Genomic DNA, 26,609 nt, shown 5'->3' on the forward strand with positions numbered 1-26,609 from the left:
AACTTCTCAAAGTAGCAGCTCATCAGGTAAGCTTTTGTTACCACTCAAAACTTTAGAATATGAAAATAATCTAGAGACCATTTAATTTTGTGGATGATTTCTGTAGGCAAAGAGCTTTTGGCTATAATTTTGAGTAATCTCCAGTTTTTGAGCCTAGTGTTATTTCTGTTATACCGTAGATAAAGACATTTTCCTTATTGTTTTTGTAGATTTAACTCTTATAAAGTAGTTGGTGTATGAATTAAGTTCTATACTCAGTAAAAGGTACATAGTATATTAGTGGAAACACCGGATTTAGTCTTGTCCCTACTTAATTAACTGAACAAATAATTTCATTTTGGGTATCATCTTTCATCTCTCCCATGAAAGCATTTAACCATATGAACAAGGTCTTTCCAAGTAAAAGAAATGAGTTTTCATTTCTCTGAAGTTTTGTGATTCCTTTATGTCCTTTCACAAATGATACATGCTTACTCTAAAGTTCCTCAGTGAAATGAGGGGCTCAGGTATTCCTGCTGGATTTGTACGGGGAGTTCTAGGGTTCCCCCCCCCACAAGAGCTGGAAAAATGGTGGGTGGAGAGTGGCTTTCAGATCAATGCAGTTAACGATACAAGATTTACTGGCAGAATCTCAGTGTACTGGGATCTGGAGTCTTGGATTAATTCATCTCTAAGGTTCCTTCTGACTTGGATTCTAACGTGTGTCTAGAGAACATGACATTGTTGAACAAATATTAATTAAAAGGTCGCAAATAACCCATTTTAAGGCAACATTTTTGTTAGGTACTGGAGTCTTGAGCCTCTTCTAACCATTATTCAAGACCAGCTAGGATTTAACTGAAGGAAAATTTCTTAAATTTGTCATGTTCTTAAATTTGACACTTGTAGGCTTTTCTTTGTCCTTTGAAAAAGATGCTGTTTTTATTTTCTCTATAACAGCATTTATGCTATCTCATTTGGGGTATTTGAAAGACATGCACAGTTGGTTTCTCTTAATATTGGATGAATGACGCTAGCCCTCTTCTAGAGAAGAGTTTTGGTTTTAGCATCTTCTTCCATATCTGGAAATTATCATTGTTTCATAATGTATTCATCAGAAATGTGCTGCAAACAAAGCATCTGAAAAGGACAAACACTGGAAATATGTCTATGTTAAGGAAGAACTTCTGGCTTAATTAAACGAACCTTATTAAATTGTCAGAAAGACAAATAAGGCATATTTTTTAGTTTGTCATAAATTCTTCTGAGATGAAATTGTGAAATTACCTCACGGTAAGATCTCTGTGTCCACGAATAACATCTACAACTCTCAAAGCTTTTTGTGAACTGTCTCAAAGCTTTTATACACTGTCTCCCTTTGAAAGCAGGGAAAGGCATGCCGTGGGAAAAGAAGTAGCTATTATTCCACAGTTACTACGTTTGGCAGAACTAGAAATAGCTGTTTTTCCTTCTAGTGCAATTTTCTGAATGTTTGTCCCTTGCTACCAACCACTGGGACTAGCTACAGCTATACACAGGTACAGAGAATACTTACTCATGACCTTGCTTTTGAGTTGCAGTTCCACCCTACCTGTCTTTTTAGCCATTTATCCTCCACTCATCCCACCTAGATGGATTCCTAATGAAGTGTGTATCTCTTCTGTGCCAATAGGATGTATGTCTTATTCGAAGTTGTACACATGTCTGGTATAGTATTTGTTCCACCCTTTGCCACTTTCCCAGGGGACAAACACACCTGCAGCTTTGGCAGATTTTCCCATCTACTTACGGATTGATGCGTCCCTTGAACAGTTTGGTTGAGCAGCAGAATTCAGCCTCACCATCATACAGGATTTACCTGGTACAGGCTTTGGTATGACCCACACTTTGTGCACGCTTACATTCTTCCTGTGCTCTCTGCCGGAGCCACAAAATAGTACATGTTATACCAGCATTCATTCACCCGTGTCCTTCAAGAACATACTCACCGGCATATAACAGGTTTTGGATAACTCAGATACTTTCCGTGACCTTTTCAGTCTGTAAGAAGTTCTTAGGAAGTTCAGTGTCTTCCAGGAGCTGCTCTTTGCTCTTTGTCTTTAACTTGAGCATGGGAGTACAGAAAGTTTGAACAAGTTCTACCAGATGACAGAATATTTGCTCATAGATGACCACCTATCAAGTGACTTTAAAACCATACTTTTATGTAACACTTTATGGTCACCCTATTCAGAGGTACTCTCCCAATTTTACAGATGAGGAAGCTGTCCTAGACCAGTTAAAGAAACTTACTGAAACTCACATAGTCTTATAACTTGCCAAAGCAAAAGATCAAGTCCAAACTGCCTACTATGTTCTAACTATGGGAACTGAGAAATCCAAACAGTGTGCCCCCCAAACACATGATCTTTTTCTTTTTTTTTATTCTTTGTGGCATAAGGAAGGTTCCCTTTAATTAAAAAAATGTTGACTAGGTAATAAATATAATCATATGATTCAAAAATCAAAGGTACAAAAAGTGAAGTTTTTCCCCACCCTTTTTGCTAATCATCCAGCTCCCCTACCTGGAAGCTTTCATTTATCACTGGTCTCTATGTTTCCCCAGAGGAATTTGATGCATACACAAGCATATACATACATATAATCCCCCTCCTTTTTTTTTTTTACACAAATGGAAGCATACTATTGATACTGTTCTGCGCCTGGCTATTTCACTAAACGTAATTTAGATTGTTCAGTAGCAGCCCACAGCAAACTCTGTCATCTTTAGGACTGCTGCACAGTTTTACATTGAATGGATTTATTACATTTGTGGGTATTTTATGTTTGCAAAATTTGGTTATAAACAATGTTGCAGTGAATAACTTTACATGTAAAATACATATATACTTGTATATGTGTATGAAATATATACACATAAAATACATATGTACATATATACATATTACACACACACACACACACACACACACGACATATAGTATTGAGGATCCTATTCAGAGAGGTTGAATTTCTGTTCTAAAGGGAATGGGGATTTATGGTTTCAACTGTATCCTCACATTACCTTCCATAGAGGTTGTACCAATTTATGCTCCTACCAGTAGTGTGTAATGAGAGTGCTTATTTTCCCACAATCTCAACAAAAGTAATGTGCCCTCAAACTTCTGGATCTTTACTAATCTTGTAGGTGAAAATGTTAGTGTACTTTTAATAAATAAACTATTTTTAGAACAGTTTTAGATATATAGAAAAGTTGTATAGTACAGAGTTCTGTATACCTCCACTCATTTAACCTCTAGTGTTAACATCTTTATAATTCTGGTATATTTGTCACATCTAATGAATGTTATAAACTAAAGTGCATAGTTTATTCATATTTTTTGTTTTTACCTAGGGCCCTTTTTCTGTTCCAGAGTCCCATGCAGGATATCACATTACATATCACATTACATATCACAAACCATCGTTTGGTTCCTTTTGCTGATACGTTCTCAGACTTTCCACGTTTTTGATAACCTGTACAGTTTTGAGGAGTACAGGTCATATATTTTATAGTCCTTGTACTTTAAAATTTCCATCGCACTTATTAAGTGAGATTAAACTTCTTTTCATATACTTAGGGACGTTTGTATTTCCATTTCTGGGAGCTCAGAGGTCATGGTCTTAACCACTATGCTATACCTCTCTCTTGATTCAACCTAATTTTCAACAAAACATTCATATGGATTTCTGATTCTCAGGGTAGGAAGTACAGCATCTCCTAAGCTTCTGTTACAGTTAGAGGAAAACCGTTAGTGCAGGTGATCTGGTCAAACTTGTGTCTGATCACGGACTACACTGCAGAGGATGGATCAGGGGCCCAGATGGAAACAGCGGGTAGGCTCGATAATAAGTCCTTGAAAGCAGAAGCAGGGTTGTTAATAGGCATACATTGGAGGAAAAGTAGAGGAGCCAGGATTTGGCCATTTTGAATGAGACAGTCAAGAAGTCTCAGTTGACTCCTAGCTTTATGAGCTGGATATTTTGGGTGCTGCCGTTAACCCGTAGGAGAAATATTTAAACAACTTACAACACCTTACTCAGTAGAGTACGTACTCTCCGTTTCTTTAGCTCTGAGCGACTACAATTCCCAGAGCCCCGCACTCCACCACAATCCCCTTAGAGTCGGCCGCACAGAGTTCTGGGACTTGAAGTCCGCGGCCTATTCACCCAAGTTACAGAGAGGGGCCTGTGGAAACATGAAGAGGTAAGTGCTTGTCTGAGAGCAGGCGGCGATGGGAGCTCTCATCTACCTTTTAACTTTGAAAATGGCTTTTATGACTTTGTGTTTGGGGTATGTCACGTTGTCGGGATGCGATTTCGTGTGAGCGGGAAGACAAAGGAGGAGGGAGGAGGGGAGACGGGCTAGACAGGCCTGTGGGGCGAAGTTCAGGAAGGGCCTCCGTCGCCGGTTCCCGTAGGAATGCCTTGCCAGCACTGGCATCTAGGCCACGGCTCCGGCCCCGGGAGCTGCACGGATGCTGTGGCTTCTTACTACTTCAGACGGACCCACCCAGGTAAAAGGGTCTTGGCCGACGGATGCCCAGTGCGGGAAAAAGCCAGGCCGGCTCTTCCCCGTCCCGCCCTACCTCCATCTCATCCTCGGAAGGGCGTGGGGGGGGGGGTGTCTTTTTTTTTTTTTTTTTTTTTTGCAGTGTTTGTTTACTAAGGAAGACTTTCTCGGGCCCTGAGAGCATGTAGAGCTTTCAGATCTTAACCTAAACTACTGATACTTTGTTTCTAAAAATTTAGACGGAAAGTACAAAACGGGCTCAATGTATCATAGGAAAAGAAAAGCAGCGCTGTAAGCAGTTCCCCCTACTGGTTCTGTAGGAAATGGCAGCTTTAACTTAGCTGGTCATTGTTGAAAGCCGGAGCTTCACAGTTGTTGACAGTGCACAATGGCTTTTTAAAGGATCCTGATTAAATTAGTTTTGGATTCATTGCAAAGTAGAATAATCACTCTGGAATAGAGCGGTGCATTTAAAGTTCTGATATTATGCTCTCCTGTATTGTTGGTTTCTGCATCTTTTAAAAAAACGTTTCCCTGCCTCAAAATGACTTTTAAAAAATGCTTATTGTGATATTTCATACATGCAAAATGATGTATATGTACGGTCTATAGAATAATAATAGATTCGGACCCACTAAAGCTTTAGAAATAGAACATTAGCAGTATCTTATAGGTCCCTTGGGGGCGCCTGGGTAGCTCATTTGGCTGGGCCTCTGCCTACAGCTCTGGTCATGATCCCGGATTCTGGGATGCAGCCCCTCATCCAGCTCCCTGCTCAGCGGGGCGTCTGCTTATCCCTTCACCCCTCATCCTGCTTGTGCTCTCTCTCTCTCTCTCTCTCTCACTCCTCTGTCTGTCTCTCAAATAAATAAAAAATTTTTAAAAGTCCCCTGCGTGCCCCTCCCTGATTTCTTCTCCTCCCTCCTTTCTCCCTGAGAGGATCACCATCCAGAATTTGGCTTTAATCATTACCTTGCTTTAAAAAAAATAGGTCCACCGCAGATTAATTTATCTCTAAACAAAATGTTGCTAGTGTTATCCATTTTGAACTCTGTAAATGGATACAGATTGTATGAATTTTTCTGTGACTTGCTTTTATTTCACTCAGCATTTCTTTTTGAGGTTCAGGCGTACCAAAATAGTTAGCTAGGGTTTATTCCTTTCAAAGCCGCTTTAAACATAGTAAGAACTTTCAGAATTTTAAATAATAAATAAAAATTGAGACACTTAGAAGGAAGTTTTTTAAAACCATGGGCCTAAGGAAGGATATTTTAAAATTTTCTAAAAATAGGCCTCAGTCTTTCTAGAGTGTGGGGATCTTGCTCATAACCCAAATGGTAAAGGACTGTTTTATAAAGAAGGTATTTCATACTTGTTTTGCTCTTGGAATTAACTCATTTCGTTTTTGTCTATTATCACCTGTTGTTGCATGCTCTACTGGTCCTGCTATTTACACTCTAGTAAGAGTTTTTCAGTTACTTAGGATTGGCTAGTTTATAGCATTACCTAGATTTCACAGAGTAGTGCCTCAGCTATAAAGTGTCATGACCCTCTTTGCATTTGTTTCTATGCTCTCTTGAGATCGCCTCTTCTTTCACAGCTCCAGATGCTGCCAACATAGATGACTCGAGATTTCCATGTCCAGTCTCAGACTCTCACCTGTACAATTCTTCCATCTCTCGGTTTCCTCTTAGCCAGTATCCCTTATACTGTCACCTCAGACTCAGTATGTCTTTGTGGGATTCCTGATATTTCATGCTGGTGTGTCAGTTAATAGGTAGTTGACTCAGCATGGCTAAGACAATACTGACTTTCCCCTTCCGAAACCATTTATTCCATCTGGATTTTCCTCTTTCCTTCATTGGTACCATTATTCTCATAGTTATACAGCTTGAAATTTCAGGGTTATCTTTGACTTCTTCCTTACCCCTACCTTCAAAAGGCCTCGCTCATCTAACTCTCCCTTTCTGTTTCCACTATTACCACTCCAGTTTGAACTTTCTTTGTTATGCTCGACAAATTTAAAGAGTTTCCCAACTCATTATTCTGGTTTCTTTCCTATGAATCCACAAGATATAGTATAACCACATTCATTTTCCTAAACCATCATTTGTACCCTACCACTTAACTGCCTAATAAATTGCTTTCTAATACCTATACATGAAGACCCAGACCCCTTAGTTGGAGTATTTAAGGCCATTCATAATCTGTGTCTAATTACCCCCTCCAAGATTATCTCCTAGTGCTTATATGTGAATGCCGACTAAAGTGAACTTATTATTCCCCAGAACATATTTCTGTCTCTTCTTACTCAGTCTCCCTGTTCTTTCCTTCATCATACCCAGTCCTTCAAATTCCAGTTTAAGAATTACCTTTCCAAAGTCTTCATTTACCATCCTAGCTCCCAATTATCTCTTACTTTTCTCTTCCTCCCTCTCTCCACTTCCCTCTCCCTCCTTCCCCGCATAGGCATACAACACAACACATATACACAGGCCCTAAATAAATTGCAAGCTTCTTGAGGATAGGGACTGTGCCTTGAATATCTTTGACTGCATCAGTGCCTAGCACAGTGCATTGCATGGAAGTAGGTATTTAGTAAACATTTGTAGGATGAATGAATGATGAAGGGCAACAAACAGAAGGGTGTCTTCAAACAAATGGGGTCACTACTGGTAGATAATATAGCTAAAGAACATGTTTTGAGATTGACTATTTCTTCTGCTTTCTGTATACATTCTTATATCTGCTCCAGGGTAAATAGCTGTGTGAAAAGTGGTGAGCATGTCCTGGAGGAGTTGGAAACAGAAGGGGAGAGGCAGCTGAAAAGCCTCCTTCAGCATCAACTTGACACCTCTGTCTCCATTGAGGAGTAGGTATTGATTTTGCAAACAGGTAGAGTATCATAGACCCTCACCTCCAGGTGGCCGACGGCTCTGAAAGGCCGGATGGAACACTCCTCTCCCACTCCCTTTTCCTTGGCCAACTTTTATTTATTGGACAGCATTTTGCTTCTGTGTCTCTTCCTCTGGGAAGCCTCCCATATCCCACTAAGTCTGGGCTAGGTGCCTTTCCTGTCTTCCCTTAACATACATAACACTTATAACCCGGTAAGATCATTGCCCGTTTACTTGATTCTCTTCTGCAAAAGCAGAAACCATTTTTATCTTTTTTTGCTGTTAAATCCTCAGTACCTGGCCCAGTGTCTGATGTGTAATAGGTATTCAGTAAATATTTGACTCATTCATTTATTGGTCCTGGGTGAGGGGAATAAGGACGGAATTCCATGTCATTGCAGTGGTGCTTTCAGCCTAGAAATAGGACATGAGAGACAAATCGCTAGTATGTTTCATTGTGCCTCTTTTAATGGCTAGCCCCATTTCTGTAAATTGTGGTAACCTGAAGATATTCTTAACTTGCTTCCTGCTTGTTTTGCAGATGTGTGTCTAAGAAAGAGAGCTTTGCTCCTGGTACTATGTACAAGCCCTTTGGGAAGGAAGCAGCTGGGACTATGACTTTGTCCCAGTTCCAGACACTGCATGAGAAGGACCAGGAAACTGCTTCTCTTAGGGAACTAGGGCTCAATGAAACAGAAATCTTGATCTGGAAGAGCCATGTTTCAGGTGAAAAGGTAAGTGGGGCCATTTTTATTTTTCCTAAAGAATCAAGGGGAAGATCGCTTCCTTTAACACTGAGAGCCTTTTCATTTTTAGTTCTTACAAAACTGAGCTCTGTATGTGAGTTTTCTTTGGTTTCTGTGATAGGGGTCTTGGTAAAGAGAATGTCTTCCTTGACTTTTTCACTAACACGTCTATGAATAGTCACCTCTGGTCCTTCACCAGCTTCTTTCTTATCTGAGGCAGTAGATCATCACTTTCAGGCTGTGTTCTCTATGACACATGCCATCTCATTTCACTGGTTTCAGAGGACAAGACTGAGGGCAACCCCGGAAGCAATCCAGAACCGTCTTCAAGATATTGAAGAAAGGATCTCGGAGCGTCAACGCATCCTCTGCCTACCACAGAGATTTGCCAAGAGCAAACAGCTGACCCGGCGAGAAATGGAAATCGAAAAGTCTTTATTTCAGGGAGCAGATCGGCACTCCTTCCTCAAGGCTCTTTATTACCAAGGTATGTGATTGCCACTGACTTTAATGTGCTCTTTCACTGAGTGAAAGATTTAACAGCAGGACATTAAATATAAAGAGTTAGTGAAGGGAGTAGGGGAAGGACAAACGATCAGTCTCCTTGAGGAATGTATATGCCCGTGGCAGACACAAATACGTACATAGTCAGTTGTGATACCACATGGAAATCACTGATACAGAGATGTGAATAAAATACTAAGGGAGCACAGAACATTGAACATGGTAGTCTAGTTGGGGGTAGTCAGGAGTTGACATTTGTACTAAGCCTTGATAGAGCAACAGTCATTTGTCAGGTAAATAAGGTAAGAGGGCATTACAGATAGTAGGTGAACAGGAACAGGTCTGTGAAAGGACATAGTGCATCTAGGGAACAAAGAGAAGTTCATTGTGGCAGGAAGTATGGGACATAGCAGGGGATGCGAGGGAGTGACACTGGAAAGGGAAGTGAGGCTAGACTGTGAAGGATCTTTGGGCTGAACTGTATATGAGCACAAAATACATAGATAAATGGTATGCATCTTAACCAGAAAGTATTAGTTTAACAGATAAGTTTTGTTAGGCACTGTGGGAGGTGCTCAGAAGTTTAGGAAATCGTTCCTGACCTTGTAGCAATTATAGTCTGGTTGGAGAGAGAACCATGTAACATTTGGTGACAACACTGGATATAGTTGTTAAGTGCTATAGGAGTTCAGAGGAAGGAAAAGCCACCGTGCTTTGGCATAACTGAAGAAGGCCTCTCAGAGGAGGTAAGATTTCAGTGCTCTTTTAATACTACCTATTCTGTAGTAAGGAGAAGGAAAGGCAATTCATTTGCAGCAGATGGTATGAACACTATTGGGGCTCTTGTGAAAGACCAGGTTAGAAAGGTAGCTAAAAATTTTAGACCTTATTTGGTGGGTAGTAGAGACCTGTACAGTCAGTTATTCAGGTAGTTTGGATATGGTGAAAGGATTCTGAGCCAGGAGTAACCCGGTAAAAGCAGTATTTGAAAAGGATGAATCTAGTGGCCAAAAAAATAGGATGAGACAGAGAAAGAACTGAAAGCAACAAGAATGATTTAGGAGGCATTATGGTCATCTAGGCATGGAGATCCAGACTAGAATGATGGCAGTGGTATTGGAAAGAGAGGTAGGTGTGGTTATAAGAGACATCACAAAGGAAGAACTGGTTAGACTTACTGATTGAGAATGAAGGAGGAGGGTCGAAGGTGAGGTCAGAGACAACCCAGATGTTTTCAAGCCTGTGTGACTTTTAAACAACTGGCAAAATTAAGAAAGTCTTTACAGGGAGTTTCTGATGAAAGACGAGTTCAATTTGAAACATGTTGATTTGGTAAGAATGGCAGGATCATTAAATGCACATATTGAGAAGGCGGTTGGAAATGCAGCAGGGAAGTCAGTGGAGTGGTCAGAGCTGGCTGCATAGACGTGGGAATCACGGACACTCAGGTGGCAGGCAGGTGAAGCCATGAGGATGAATGAATGCTTTGTTAGAGACAGAGATCATAGACGTGGAAGAGCAGTGGTGAAGGAAGGAATGAAAGAACAAGTGAGCAGCCTCTTGTGGAGAGACCTAGTATACTGATTAAGAGCATGGGCTCTGGAGGCAGACTGCTGGAAAAATCCTGGCTCCCCCACTTAGCTAGCTTGTTATAAGATGTTGGGCAAATTACCACCCTACACTTCCATGTCCTCATCTTGTAAAATGAGAATATTAATAGGACCTACATTTTAGGGTCGTTAGGAGGATTAAGTGAGGTAATACATCTAAATCACTTAGAGCAGTACCTGGTATTTGGGGTGGGTGGGTGGTATATGAATCTGTTCTGTTTGCTATCTTTGAAACTCCTTGCTTTAAACCTTCACAGCATACCACAAAAAGACAAGTGCAGACAAGTACATGACCTCAATGAAGAGGAAGATAAAATTAGGCACAAAAGGCAAGTCGAGAGTTTTCTTACAGTGTTAGATTTAGGAATGTAACATAGGGTCCCAGACTTCTGAGTTGAGTGCTTATTTAATTCCATATTCAGTATATGACAATGTTTGTAGGAAATGATCCAGAGGGAGCCATTTATCCTGATAAAGAATATTAAAGAGAGGAGTTATTAGAAGTTGTAAAACTTTTACATTTAGTGTTGTTGATTTTTTTTCTCTATACCTTTATGTTATTGTACCAGACATAAAATGACCTTAGTGATTTTTGGATTCTATTTCACAACTAATTCTGAATATTTTTATTAATCACTAAAGTATAACTATTATGATGATGATGGTATAATAGCAATATTCTCTTTTATTTTAAAAATGAATTTACAATAAAATTGTCTGTTTTTCTTTCTTTTTTTTTCCTTGGTGTACAATTCCATGAATTGTAAATCATGTAAATCATGTAAATTCATGTAACCACCACCACAATCAGGATAGAGAACAGCTTGATCACTCTAAAAGTCCCTCATCCCATCCATTGATGGTCACCCCCAACTCCACCCATAATCTCTGGTAATCCCTGATTTATTTTCCATCACTATGGTTGTGTCTTTTAAAGAATGTCATAAAGATGGAATCGTACAGCATGTCATCTTTTAAGTGTGGCTTCTTTCATTTAGTATAATGCCTTTGAGAGTCATCCAAGTCGTGTGTATTGATAGTTCATTCATTTTGCTGAGTAGCATTCCATTGTGCGGATATTCCAAACTTTGTGTATCCATCTACCCATTGAAGTGCAATTTGGCTGTTTCCAGGTTATGGTGACTATGAATAATACTGATACGAACATTTTTGTACAGGTTTTTGTGTGAACATAAATTTTTATTTCTCTAAGGTAAATAAGGAGTGGGATTACTGGGTCATATGGTAAGTGTTTGTTTAACTTTATAAGAAGTTGCCAAACCATTTTCCAGAATGGCTGCACCATTTTGCATTCCCACCAGCAATGTATGAGAGTTCCAGTTGCTCTACATCTTTGTCGGCATTTGGTATTGTTGGTATTTATTTTATTTCTTCTAGTAGCCGTGCAGTGGTATCTCATCGTAGTTTTCATTTGCTTTTCCTTAGTAGCTAATGATGTTGAACATCTTTTCATGTGCTTATTTGCCATCTTTCTATCCTGTTTGCTGCAGTGTCTGTTCCAATCTTGTGCTGGTTTTTAACTGGGTTGCATATTTTCTTCATGACTTTTGAGAGTTCTTTACATGTTCTAAATGCAGTTCTCTGACGGATATATGATTTGCAAATATTTTATCCCAGTCTGTAGCTTATCTTTTCATTCTCTGAACAGTGTCTTTTGCAGAACAAACTTTTTAATTCGTGGTAAAATATACCTAACATAAAATTGACCATTTTAACCATGTTTTCAGTGTACAGTTCTGTGGCATTAAGTATATTCACATGTTCTGCAACCATCATCACTATCCATCTCCAGAATTTCTTTCTCTTCCCAAACTGAAACTCTGTACCCATTAAACACCTTTCCCCTTACACTCCTCCCCTTTGCCCCTGGCAACCACCATTCCTTCTGTCTCTGAATTTGACTGCCCTAGGTGCCTCATATAAGTGGAATCATGCATTTGTCCTTTTGTGTCTGGCTTATTTCACTTCATGTCTTCGAGGTCATCCATGTGTCAGAACTTCCTTCCTTCCTTAAGGCTGGATAATATTCCATTATATGTACCTACCACATTTTGTTTATCCCTTCGTCTGTCCATAGACACTTGCGCTACTTCTGCCTTTTGGCTATTGTAAATAATGCTGCTGTGAAACTGGATGTACAAGTGTCTGTTCAAGTCCCTGCTTTCAGTTCTTTTGCATATATACCCTGAAGTGGAATTGCAGGATCATATGCAGTTCTCTGTTCAATCTTTGGAGGAACCACCATACCGTTTTCCACAGAGGCTGAATCATTTTACATTCCCACCAGCAATGAAGAAGGATTCCAATTTCCCCACACCCTTGCCCGACACTTAATTTCTTTTCTTTTTTGTGACAGCCATCCTAGTGGGTGTGAAGTGGTATTTTGTTGTGGTTTTGATTTGCATTTCCCTAATGACTAGTGATGTTGTGCATCTTTTTCATGTGCTTTTTGGCCTTTGTGTACCTTCTTTGGAAAAATGTCTGTGTACGGCCTTTGCCCATTATTTAAGCTGGTTGTTTATTTTTTATTGAGTTGTCAGATTTTTTTGCATATTCTAAATATTAATTCCCTTATCAGGTAATTTGCCAGTATTTTCCTTCATTTCATGAGCTGCCTTCTCACTCTGTTGATAGTGTCCTTTGATGCACAAAAGTTTATGTTTTTGGTGAAGTCTGATGTGTCAGTTTTTTTCTTTTGTTACCTATGCTTTTGGTGTCATTGCCAATAAATCTTTGCCAAATCTAATGTCATAAAGGTTTTCTCCTATGTTATCTCCTGAGCATTTTATAGTTTTAGCCCTTATGTTTAGGTCTTTGGTCCATCTTGAGTTAATTTTTTATGTATGTTATAAGGTAAGGATCCAACTTTGTTTTTTGCATGTGGATAATCTAGTTTTCCCAATACTACTTGTTGAAAAGACTGTCCTTTACACATTGAATGTTCTTAGCACCCTCTCCAAAAATTATTCGACCATAAATATAAGCGTCTGTTCTTAGGCTATCCATTCTATTCCACTGGTATGTATGTCTGTGTTTATACCAGTGCCACACTGTTTTAATTATCATAGGTTTGTAGTAAGTTTTGAAATCAGAAAGTGTGAGACCTCCAACTTTGTTCTTTTTCAAGATTTTCACTATTGAGGAATCCTTGAGACACCATATGAATTGTAGGATGGATTTTTCTATTTCTGGAAGAAATGTCATTGGGATTTTGGTAGGGATTATACTGAATCTGTATAGCACTTTGGGTAATATTGACATCTTAATGATATACTATGTCTTCAATTCATGAACAAGGGGTGTCTTTGCATTTATTTGTATTTTTAATTCTTCTAGCAACATTTTGTAGTTTTTAGTACACAAGGTTTTTTTTGCCTCAGAGCAGATGTTTTAAATTTTGATATAATCCAGTTATCCAATTATCAGGGTTTTTTCTTTCATAGATTATACTTTTTTTTATGTCAAAGAACTCTTTGTCTGACAGCAGATTATGAATAAGATTTTTCTTTAAACAGTTTAATGGTTGTATATTTTACATTTAGATCTATGATCTATTTTGTCTTGATGCTTTTATAAAGTGTGGGTTTAGGTTAAGGTTCACTTTTTTGCCTATGAGTTTCTAGTTGTTACAGCACCATATGTTGAAGAGAGTATTTTTCTCTATTTACTTGCCTTTGCATATTTTTGTCAGAAATAAGTTGGCCATATGTTTGTGTTAATGATTGTGTTAGTAATTAACTTCATAATAAATGGTGAAAGACTGAAATATTTCCCTCAGTATCAGGAATAAGACAAAGATGTTCACTCTTGCCAGTTCCATTCACAGTTGAATGAAATTAGAAATCAGTAATAGAAGGACATTTAGAAAATGTACAAATATGCAGAAATGGAATGACACTCTACTGAATAACCAACTGATGGATCAAAAAGAAGTCACCACGGACATGAGAAAATACTTTGAGGTGAATGAAAACAAAACTTAACATACCAAAACTTATGTGATGCAGTAAGAGCAGGGCTTAGGGGGATATTTATAGTTATAAATTCCCATATTAATAAAGAAGAAAGCTCTTAAGTTAATAACCAAAAACTTTTACCTTAAGACCTATAAAATTTTTTTTAAAAGCTAGAAAAATTTATCGAAATTCTTAGACTGAGTAATGCTAAGAGTGAACCATAATATAAACTGTAAACTTTGTGTAATCATAGTGGGTCAATGTAGATCCATTAGTTGTAACAACTGTACCACTCTGAAGGGGGATATTGATAAAGGGGTAGGCTATACATGTGTGGGAATGGGGTTATGTCGGAAATCTGTGTACCTTCCCCTCAGTTCTGCTGTGAACCTGTAACTTCTCCAAAAACATGAAGTCCCAATTAAAAAAAAAAAAGAAACTACAAAAAAAAAAAAAAAAAGAGAAACCTAAACCCACATCAAACTGAAGGGAGAAAATAATAAGCTTAGAGCAAAAAAAAAAAAAAAATAGAAAATTAAAAAAAAAATACAGAGAATAGGCAAACCCAAAAGTGGTCCTTCGGAAATATCAACGAAATTCAGAATCCTTAGCTAGACTTACCAAGGAAATAAGAAAAATGAAGAATTTCTTATACCCTGCTCTACTTTGATTCTTTTTTTGCATGGAACATCTTTTTCCATCTTTTTACTTTCAACTTTTTTAAACGTCTAAAGTGTATCTCTTTCTCTTTTTTTAAAAAGATTTTATTTATTTGAGAGAGAGAGAGACAGAGATAGCGACAGATCACAAGCGAACAGGGAGGAGAGGGAGAAGCCGGCTCCCCGCTTAGCAGGGAGCCCAACAAGGGGTTCCATCCCAGGACCCTGGGATCATGACCTGAGCTGAAGGCAGATGCTTAGCCGACTGAGCCACCCAGGCGCCCCTAAAGTGTATCTCTTATGGACAGAAAATAGTTAGGTTGTGTTTTCCTTTTTTAATCTACTTTTCCAGTTGAGTGTTTAGTTCATTTATATTTAATCTATGTAATTGGAATCTTTTGCTAAAATAGGATTTGGTCTGCCATTTTACTCTTTGTTTTCTGCATGTCTTCTTTTTTTTTTTCCCCTCTGTTATTACATTTATTCCTTCACATGAAATAGGTTTTTCCAGTATATAATTTTAATTAACGTGTTGCTTCTTTTACTATCTTTTTAGTTGCTTTCTTAATAGTTGTCTTGGGGATTATAATTAACATCTTAGTTTAAAAAAAAAGGTTTGTATTAATACTGACGTAATTTCAGAAATACTCAAAAACTTTGTCCTGTTTTTCTGTTTTCTCCTTCTTCCTTTATACTATTACTGTCCCACAAATTACATCTTTATAGATTTCAAGCTCATCAGCATAGTATTATAATTATTTCATTATGTAGTTATTTCCTAAGTCAGGACAAGAAAACGAGTTACAAAGACAAATACATATATACTGTGTTTTTTTTTTTATGTTTACCTATATAGTCAACTTTTTACAGTGTTCTTTTTTTGAGTTCCTGAAGGGTGTTCATTTATTTCAGCCTGAAGTATTCCCTACAGTTTTTCTCACAGGGTAGGTCTTATAGTGATGAATTCTTTTAGTCTGTGCTTATCTTGGAATGTCTTAATTTCTTCTTTATTTTTATTTTTTTGTTTTTTTTAAGTTTTTTTGTTTGTTTATTTATTTATTAGACAGAGAGAGAGAGAGAGAGAGCACAAGTAGGCAGAGGGAGAGGGAGAGGCAGGCTCCCTTCTGAGCAGAGTGCCTGATTTGAGACTCGATCCCAGGATTCTGGGATCGTGGCCCAAGCCGAAGGCAGACGCCTAACCGACTGAGCCACCCAGGTGCCCCTCTCCTTTAGTTTTAAAGTATAGTTTTTTGCCAGACTGAAGTTTTTGGTTGGTAGTCTTTTTCTTTTAGCACACCAAATATGTCATCTTACTGCCTTCTGGCCCATGTAGTTCCTGTTGAGCAGCCAACTGTTGATCTTATTTAGGACTCTTTATCCATGATAAGTCTCTTCTCTCTTGCTACAGTCAGGATTCAATCTTCATCTTTTGCTTTTGACAATTTGGCTACATGTCTGAATGTCTCTTGGACAGACTCCAAATAAGACCCTTGAGTTTGTCCTACTTGGATTCTGTCAAGGTTCTGTAATGTGTAGATTAATGCTTTTCATCAATTTTAAGAAGTTTTCAGGCATTAGTTCTCCAAATACTCTTTGTGCTCTTTCTTCTTCTGAGATTTCCATTATGGATATGTTGGTGTGCATGATGCTTGCCCACAGGTCTCTAAGGCTGTTATCTTTTCTTTATTCTTTCTTGTTTTTGCTCCTCAGAGTAATCTTCCTTAGATGAGTAGTCAACATATATTCAAGTTTGCTGATTTTTCTGTAAGCCCAGATCTTCTGTTGGGCCCCTCTAGTATAGTTTTCATTCCAGTTACTGTACTTTTCAACTCCAGAATTTCTATTTAGTTCTTTATTATAATTTCTGTCTCCTTATTTTTATTCTCTATTTGGTAAGACATTCTGAAACATTCCTTTAGTTCTTTATACATGGTTTTCTTTAATTGTTTGAAGAACTTAACAACTGATTAAAAGTTTTGTCTGAGAAGCCCAGTGTGCTTTCTCATGAAAGCTTCTATTGACTGTTTCTTCTTTCCTGTGTATGGGCCATGTTCTCTTTTTCTTTCCTTTTTTTTCAATGTCTTTGTCTTAATCAACTCAGGCTGCTATAACAAAGAACCATCATCTGGGTAGCTTATAAACAACAGATTTTTTTCCCCGCAGTTCTGGAGGCGGGAAGTCTGAGATCAGGTCCATTATGATCAGGTTCTGGTCAGAACCCTCTTTTGGGTTGCAGAATGCTAACTTCTTGTTGAACCCTCACATGTCAGAGAACAGGGAGAGGAAGCAAGTTCTCATTACTTTTTTAAGGGTACTGATCCCATTCATGAGGGCTCCACTGTCATGACCTTATCTAATCCCAGTTACCTCCCAAAGGTCTTCACTTCCTATTACCATCACATCACCAGTAGGGTTTCAAAATACTTGTTGGGGGGGGGGACAAATATTTAGTCCATAGCAGTCTAACATTTTTTTCGTGCAAATGAGTCAGTTAAAATAATGTAATGTGACAATTCTGAAAGTCATTTTCCCCCACACACCCAGGGGGGTTAGTTGTTCTTGATATTTGTATAGTGACTGTCCTAGACTAATGCTGTAAATTTGAATTCTTTGTCATGTGCAGCTGCTGAAGTCTGTTCAGTTAGCAGAGTGTCCACTAATGAGTGGAGAAAGTTTTCCTCAAGTACCTTGAACCAGTAAGTTCTACCAGCCTTTGTTGAGGGTGTGTGTGTTGGGTCCCTCCTTCAGTGCCCCACCAGGCAGTTTGCAGCTGTGCCTCAGACTTCACTTCCTACTTGTTCAGAGCCTCAAGGTTAGCCAGAGGTGAGAGATTAGTGACTTCTCAGGCTCTAACTTTCCTGGGCACACACATAGCCCAGCACATGTTTGTTACCTTCTAGAGTCCCAGGAGTATGTCTGAACTTCTCAAAGCCCCTTATGGACATCTCATTCCCTATTTTTCTTTCTTTTTTATAAGAATACTTAACAAATTTTTGAGTGTACAATGCAATATTATTAAATATAGGCAAAATGTTGTACAGTGGGTCTCTAGATCTTAGTCATTTTGCATAGCTGAAACTTTATAACCTTTGAATAATAACTCCCCATTTTCCCCTTACCCCAGCCCCTGGCAACCACCATTATATTCTCTGCTTCTATGTGTTTGATTATTTTATATACCTTACATAAGTTGGCAGTATTTGTCCTTTTGTGCCTGGCTTATTTCACTTAGCAGAATGTCTTCAAGGTTCATCTGTGTTGTCAGGTGGCAGGATTTTCTTCTTTTTTTAAGGCTGAATAATATCCCATTGTATGTATATACCGCATTATCTTCATTCATTGATGGACAGTTAGGTTGTTTCCACATCCTGGCTGTCGTGAACAGTATAGCGCTGAATATAGAAGTAAGGATATCTCTTGCAGGCTCTGATTTCAGTTCTTTGAATAAATACTTAGCAGTGGGGTTGTTTTATACATGGTATTTCTATTTTTAAACTTTTGCAGAAACCTAAGTGATCTCTGTAGTAGTTACACCATTTTACATTCCCATTGGAAGTGTACAAAGATTCCAGTTTGTCCAGATCCTCACCAACACTTGTTATATTTTGTTTTCTTTGATGTTAGCTATCCTAACAGTTGTGAGGGGATATCTCATTGTGGTTTTGATTACCATTTCCCTGATGATTAATGCTCTTGAGCACCTTTTCATTATACCTGTTGGCCATTTGTATATCTTCTTTGGAGAAATGTCTACACAAATACTTTGCACATTTCTTAATCAGGTTTTTTTGTTTGTTTGTTTGTTTTAAGATTTTATTTATTTATTTGACACAGAGAGAGACATAGAGAGAGAGCCTAAGCAGGGGTAGTGGGAGAGGGAGAAGCAGGCTTCCCGCTGAGCAGAGAGCCCGATGTGGAGCTCGATCTGAGGACCCTGGGATCATGACCTGAGCCACCCAGGTGCCCCAAGTTTTTTTATTTTAATTTTTAAATAATTTTTTAAAAATTTGAATTCCAGGGGTCCCTGGGTGGCTTAGTGGATTAAGTGTGCAACCCTTGCTTTTGTCTCAGGTTGTGATCTCATTGGTTGTGAGACTGAGCCCTGCATTGGGCTCTGTACTCAGTGGGGAGTCTGCTTAAAGAGTCTCTCCCTCTGCCACTCCCCCCATTCATGCTTTCTCTCTGTTTCTCTCTCTCTCAAATAAATAAATAAATCTTAAAAATTTTGAATTCCAGTATAGTTAAGTTGAGTTGTAGGAGTTCCCTATATGTTTGGGATATTAACCCCTTATTGGATATATGGTTTTTCACTCTGTTAATTATGTCTTCTGCTATGCAGGTTTTAGTTTGATACAGTTCCACTTTCTATTTTCGCTTTTCTTGCCTGTGCTTTTCGTAGTTATATTTAAGAAATCATCACCACTACCAATGTCAAGACGATTTTCCTCTGTTTTCTTCTAGGAGTTTTAGAGTTTCAGGTCTTCTTCTTTTTTTTTTTTTTTTTTTTTTAAAGATTTTATTTATTTATTTATTTGACAGAGAGAGATCACAAGTAGACGGAGAGGCAGGCAGAGAGAGAGAGAGAGAGGGAAGCAGGCACCCTGCTGAGCAGAGAGCCCAATGCGGGACTCGATCCCAGGACCCCGAGATCATGACCTGAGCCGAAGGCAGCGGCTTAATCCACTGAGCCACCCAGGCGCCCCTCAGGTCTTCTTTTTAAGTCTTTAATCCATTTTTAAAATATTTTTAAATTATTTTTTAAAGATAGATTTATTTATTTATTTATTTATTTGACAGACAGAGATCACAAGTAGGCAGAGAGGCAGGCAGAAAGAGAGGGGGAAGCAGGCTCCCCGCTGAGCAGAGAGCCTGATGTGGGGCTCAATCCCAGGACCTTGGGATCATGACCTGAGCCGAAGGCAGAGGGTTTAACCCACTGAGCCACCCAGGTGCCCCAAGTCTTTAATCCATTTTTAATTGACTTTTGTAACCGGTATAAAATAAGGGCCCCATTTCATTCTTTTCCATGTGGAGATTCAGTTTTCTAGCATCATTTATTGAAGGGACTATCCTTTCTCCATTGTGTATTTCTGCCACTCTTGCCAAAGACCAGTTGACCATATATGTGAGGGTGTATTTCTGGGCTTTCTAGTCTGTTCCACCGGTCTGTATGTCGGTCTTTATGCTAGTACCATACTGTTTTCATTGCTATAGCTTTGTAGTATATTTTTGAAAACCATAAGTGTGTGCTCATTTCCTATGTCTTCTTTTAACTTTTTTGTCATCCGCTTGTTAGCCCCAACTGGTAATGCTTTCTCAAGCAGCTACAGTGTTGAACAATCCTCACCAATTCGTTTTGACAAATGCCTTAGGGCTGGGCTGTTCCTGCAGAGTGAGATGTGAACCAAGTCAAAGACAAACCCTCGGATTATAGCTTTTCAGTGAAGTACTAGGCTGGTCAAGCAGTGACAGTTCTCTTAGGATGGGGCTTTTGGTGAACTTCAGAACTGCTCTACTTCCTATAAGATCAGCTAAGCTGCTGTTTTATTTACAGTTACCACAGTTGCAAGATTGTTGGCTTTCAAGGCTACTGCAAAGTTGGAGAGAGGAAATCATGAGTACAGAAAGTTGAAATGCAGTAAATCTTACTGTTCTTAGTGAGACTCAGCTGTTCTTCTTGAGTAACTGTTCTTCCTATTGTTGTATGCCTCTATTTAATTTCCAGGCTTATCAAAAGTTTAATTTTTAATGAGTTTTGGGTTTATGGAAGAGCGGATTTTCAAGGTCCTTATTCCAACATTCTAGAACTACTTTCTGTCCATTTTACTTTTATCCTATCTGTATTACTATATTTGAAAGTAAGTTTCATTTTTTTAATGAGTTTACTAATAGAATGTAGTTGGGTCATTTTTCCCCCCACTTTTTTATTGTGTTATGATTGACATAGCATTAAACTCACTAATTTTGGTGACTTGTAGTAAATTTACAGAGTTGGTCAGCCATCATCACAATCTAGTTTTAGAACATGTCCATCACCCGAGAGATGGTTCTCAGTCCCTTTCTCTTCTCCCAGCCCAGATAGCAACTATGCTATTGTTCCTCTCTATGGATTTGCCTATTCTGGACATTTCATTATAAATGGGACCATGTGACCTTCTTTAACTTACTTAACACAGTGTTTTAATTATTCCTAGAACTAGTACTCTTCCCAGAACTAAGGGATTTCCTAGTCCTGGAGGATTTATATGCAAACTGAGCACATCTTCCATAGTCAGCCAAGCAGTTTACAACTCCATTTTAACCCTCACTTCCTGCTTATGCAGAGACTTAAGATTAGTCAGGTAAGAGCTTAGGGTTTTTTCTAGTTTTTCCTGAGCATGCATACAGCTCCAGCCATGAGGACAGGCCTATGCACATGTGTGGCCTTCTAGATTCCCGGAAATATGTTGGAGCTTTTCACTGCCCTCTAAGGACATTCCATTCCCCCCAAATTTCTGTCTAAGCGTTTTTGGTTAACCTATTGTTTATCCCAATTCCACCACCTCGGGCAGGGGAAGAATTCACCAACTGCCTCGGAGTATTTTTTTAAAGGTTTTATTTATTTATTTGTCAGAGAAAGAGAGAGAGCACAGGCAGGGGGAATAGCAGGCAGAGGGAGAAGCAGGTTCCCTGCTGAGCAAGGAGCCTGATGTGGGACTTGGTCCTAGGACGCCAGGATCATGACCTGAGCTGAAGGCAGATGCTTAACGGACTGAGCTACCCAGGCATCCCCTGCCTCTGATTATTTTTGACAAAAGTTCTGGGGAGGAAGGCTCTGAGTACTGGTTTGTGAGCTTTGAGTTACATCAAGGAGAGCCTTGCCTGTGAAATCTTCCAGGAAACCACTAGAAAGGCCACCTAGATGGCTGTTCTCTGACAGTGGTGCTTTGGAGGAATTCCAGCCCCGTTCGTCCCTCTCTGGTAGCTGCCAGGCTGCTGGTTTTCACTGTGACTTCACATTGTTGGTTTTCAAGGTTACCACAGACCTGGGAAAAAAAGGACAAGGGAAGGGCGAGTTAAAATGCCACAAAATTTATTATTCTTGCTGAGGTTTAGCTATTTTTATTGAATAAATATTTCCCAGATTGCTGCAGGCCTTTGGTTAATTTCTAGAGTCCTGGAAAAGCTGATCCTGACGGTTTTTGACAGTGTTCTCATTGCTTTTATGGAGGAGAAAATTTCAGGAGGTCCGTACTCTGCCATTTTCACTGATGTGACCTCTCTTAACATTATCTTCTGAAGCTTGGAAGTTTGTGATTTTGGCAAAGTCAAATTTACTTTTTTTCATGACTTCTGCTTTTGGTCCTATAACTAAGATTTCTTTTTAACCCAAGGTTGCAAAGATTTTCTCATATGTATTCTGTTGCAGGACTTATAGTTTTAGCTTGTACATTTAGGTCTATGAACCATTTTGAATTAATTGCTGAATTACACGTCATGTAAAGTTAGGGTTACATTAATCTATTTTTGCATATGGGTATCCAATTGTCCTGACACCTTTAGTTGAAAAGACTATCCTTTCCCAGTTAAATTGTCTTTTGTGGAAAACCAGTGGACTATAAATATAAGGGTTTTTAAATGCTCTCTATTATTCTACTCTTTTTTGTTCTTTCTGTTTACTTTTCAGCAATCTGATCATGCTGTGTCTGGGCATGGGTTCTTTGTTATTTCAAATTCTCACCTGTTCCACCTGCTACTATGTAATTTTTGCAGTCATCAAATGTTCCCTGAACTTTCTCCAGGTTTTAGAATTGTATTCAGTGTGAGAGGTAGGGGTGAAGTATGGTTACTTCTTACATAGAAACAGAATTCCTAATAGCTAATAATTTTTGAGGGCTTATTTGTGCCATTCCTTATGCTAAGCATTTTGTATGTTTGCTCATTTAACCTTCATAATAACCCTGCAAGATAGTGGTGGTATTATACCCATTTTACAGATAATGAAATTGAGCTTCTGAGGAGGTAGGCAACTTTCTCAAGGTCAATTGTTAAGTGGCCATGGTAGGACTTAAATCTAGGTCTGTTCTTATGTGAACGTCAGTGGTCTTGATCATAGCATCTGTGTAGGGGATTTGAGAAGATTTTTTGGTTTATTAAGTGTGATTTTGCTGTATCTTTTTTTTTAAAGGTTTTATTTATTTATTTGACAGAGAGAGAGAGAGGGCAAGAGAGCACAAGCAGGGAAAGGGAAAAGGAGCTGAGCAAGGAGACTGATATGGGACTTGATCCCAGGACCCTGGCATCATGACCCAAGCCAGAGGCAGATGCTCAACCAACTGAGCCACCCAGGTGCCTCTTTTGCTCTATCTTGAGATAAACATTTTTGGGGGAGTAACACATATCCCATCTTCTAACCTTAAGTCAGTGGGAAAACAACATACATTATGTCTAGAAATAAACTTCCTCTGAAATCTTAAGCCCCAGTATATTACTCTGACCACAGTCTTTTTCTTATACTTCTGGCCCTTGTAATTCTCTTCAACCCTATTGAAATCTCCAGCTCCTTGACCTTTTTATTTTCTCCCATTCTGTCATCCCCTTCATGTCTCCCCTTCCTTGCACATCTTACTTAGACCCCCTCACCCATTATTTACTCATGTTCTTGCCAGTGAAGCATTCTTTTTGTTTCCTTGGCTGTGTGCCATACCCGCCTGGCAAAAACCTCAACCCCGAATCAATCCAACTAATTGCCTTCTTTATTTCTGCAGCATAGTTTTCCAGCATTGCCAGAGAACAATTGTATAATTTACTGATTAATGCCTCTGCAGTTTCCTCATGTCTGATCTTGTCTAGAGCCTTCTTCCTTGTTCAGCAGTCTATCTCCTGGTCCCTGGTCAGCTCTCCATTTCATTCCTTCCATATACTCTTTTAGATCTTCATTATTCTTTCCATCCTACTGTTTCATTATTTTTAGCAGATAGGTTTCCTATTTCAAAGGAAACATTGTCATTGATAAGAGCCTTCATCTGCTTTCTGCCTGACTCTGCTAACTTCTGCATCCTGAGTCTTTATTTTCTTCCATCTCAACTCAGTGGTGTAGGTACATCCTTTGTGCCTAAAGTTAATCTTTACACATTTGTTCTGGATCCTAGCCCTATTATCTCCCGAGGGATCTCAGTCAGTTATCCCCAGTATTGCTTCTTTCCTTTCAGGATTTTTTAAAAGGCTGTTATTTATTTATTTGACACAGAGAGAGAGCACAATCAAGGGGAGCAGCAGGCAGAGGGAGAGGGAGAAGCAGGCTTCCTGCTGAGCAAGAAGCCCAATGAGGGGCTTGATCACAGGACCCTTGGATCATGACCTGAGCTGAAGGCAGATGCCCAAATGACTGAGCTACCCAGGAGCCCCTCCTTTCAGGATTTTAATATGCTTTTTACTACCTGACAGTTTCCATAGTGTGCATACTCCTACCGTGAGTTATCTTTAAAAACTGATAAAGACAGGGGTGCCTGGGTGGCTCAGTGGGTTGGGCCTCTGCCTTCAGCTCGGGTCATGATCCCAGGGTCCTGGGATCGAGCCCCGCATCGGGCTCTCTGCTCGGCAGGGAGCCTGCTTCCCCCTCTCACTCTGCCTGCTTCTCTGCCTACTTGTGATCTCTCTGTCAAATACATAAATAAAATATTTTTAAAAAATTGATAAAGACAAAAATGCCCTTCAGTTGTTTAGCTACTTGAGCTAACAATATGTTAGATTCTCTGCCTTCACTATACCGTAATGAGTAGCACTTGTTTTAAAAATTGAAATACCAAAATGATAGAATTAAATACATATGTTAATATTGTTTTGATATCTATATAGGAAATGATGTTTCCCTAGTCTTTAATGAAAATTTTCGAACACACAGAAATGTTGAAAAAGTTTTATCACAAACACCCATTATATCACCAACTAGAATCTATCATTAATATTTTATCACATATCTGTCCCTCCATTCATGTATCAATCCATCTTACTTTATTGATGTATTTAAAAGAAATTGCCAGGGGTGCCTGGGTGGCTCAGTGGGTTAAAGTCTCTGCCTTCGGCTCAGGTCATGATCCCAGGGTCCTGGGATCAAGCCCCGCATTGGGCTCTCTGCTCAGCAGGGAGCCTGCTTCCCCCTCACACACTCTGCCTGCCTCTCTGCCTACTTGTGATCTCTTTCTGTCAAATAAATAAATAAAATCTTTTAAAAAATAAATAAAAATAAATTGCCAATGTAAATACATATCCCCCTAAATGCTTCAGTATGCATATTGTTAACTGGAATTAAATATTTAAATTTTTTTCTTTTGATGTAAAATTTGCATGTCATGAACTGCACAAATTTTAAGTGTTCATCCGTGAGCTTTTGACCAGTGTATACGTTTTTGTAGTGATGTATTGGCAAATGTTTAACAGCCGGCTCTCCAGAAAGTAAAAGGGCTCTGATTTGTTTCATTTGCCAGTTTCCATGGTGTACATACTTGCATGGCAACTTTTAAGCTACCAAAGTGTTATCACTGAAAATGGAGTCTGGAAGACATGTGTCTAATCATTGGGCCATTTCTAGCATACCACTGCATCTGTGTAACCTAATCCATAGAAGATTACCACCATTCCAGAAAGTTTTATCATACTTCTTGTCAGCAATTTCCCAGAGGCAACTGGTGTTTTGGTTTTTTTTTTCACTATAGATTTTCCTGTTCTAGAACTTCAGATAATTGAAATGATATCCTTTGTGTTCTTTCTGTAAGGCTTCCTTAACTGAGCATATGTTTTTGAGATTCATTCCTATTGTGTATGTCAGTCGTTTTTTCCTTCTCTCTGCAACAAAATTTCTTAGAAGAATTTTCTAAAATCACTGGATTCTTTTTCTAAGACTGCCATAACAAATGACCTCAAATCTAGTGGCTTAGAACAACAGAAGTTTAGCCTCTCACAGTGGTGAGAAGTCTGAAATCAAGGTGTTGGCAGGGCCATGCTCTTTCCAAAGGTCTCTAGAAGCCTTCCTTGTATCTTCTAGCTTCTGGCACTGCCACCATTCCTTGGTGTTCTAGCTAGCTGCATCATTCCAGTCTCTGCCCCTGTCATCACATGGTGGTCTCAGTGTGTGTCTGTGTCTCTGTGCCTTCACATGGCCTCCTTATAAGCACATCAGTCATTTGAATTAGGGCCCACCTTAATTCAATGTAATGTCATCCTAACTCGTGACATCTGCTAAGACCCCCTTTACAAGTAAAGTCATGTCTGAGGCTTGGCATGGACATGAATTTCGAGGGTACACTATTCAACCCAGTATAGTCTGCCCTCTCGTCTTCAAATATTCATATCCATCTCACACACAAAATCATTTACCCCATTGCAACATTCACACAAGTCTTAACCTATGCCAGCATCAAGTCTAAGTCCGAAAGCTCATCTGACTATCAACTCAAAAAGTCTCAAGTGTCATTATCTAAATAATCAAAACCAGGTGTCAGCAAGGCCCTGAGTATGTTCCACCCTAAGACAAAATTCTTCTCTCTCCAGAGACCTGTGAAACCAGACAGATTATCTGCTTCCAAAATATAGTTATGAGACAGGCAGAGAATCGGCATTCCTACTTTGAAAGGGCAGAAAGGAAGAAATAAAGGGGTTACTGGTCTAAAGTAAGTTAACAGCCCAGCAGGGCAAATTCTGTTAGGT

General features: G+C 39.0%; 1 protein-coding gene across 5 annotated transcripts in view; it reads left to right on the forward strand.

The window, feature by feature from the left end:
• The first annotated feature begins 4,181 nt into the window (after window positions 1–4,181).
• RBM41 (RNA binding motif protein 41) overlaps window positions 4,182–26,609 on the forward strand; it is a 58,789-nt gene continuing 36,361 nt past the window's right edge. The window contains exons 1-5 of one of the 5 annotated variants that reach the window (XM_047715690.1): window positions 4,182–4,225; window positions 7,287–7,403; window positions 7,970–8,162; window positions 8,457–8,661; window positions 10,546–10,617. In XM_047715690.1, coding sequence (XP_047571646.1) covers window positions 4,218–4,225; window positions 7,287–7,403; window positions 7,970–8,162; window positions 8,457–8,661; window positions 10,546–10,617 — 595 coding nt within the window. In that variant the 5' untranslated portion in view covers window positions 4,182–4,217. The other 4 variants (XM_047715688.1, XM_047715685.1, XM_047715689.1 and 1 more) reach the window with 4 other exon arrangements.

This window comes from Lutra lutra, chromosome X (assembly GCF_902655055.1).
Source record: "Lutra lutra chromosome X, mLutLut1.2, whole genome shotgun sequence".
NCBI lineage: Eukaryota > Metazoa > Chordata > Mammalia > Carnivora > Mustelidae > Lutra > Lutra lutra.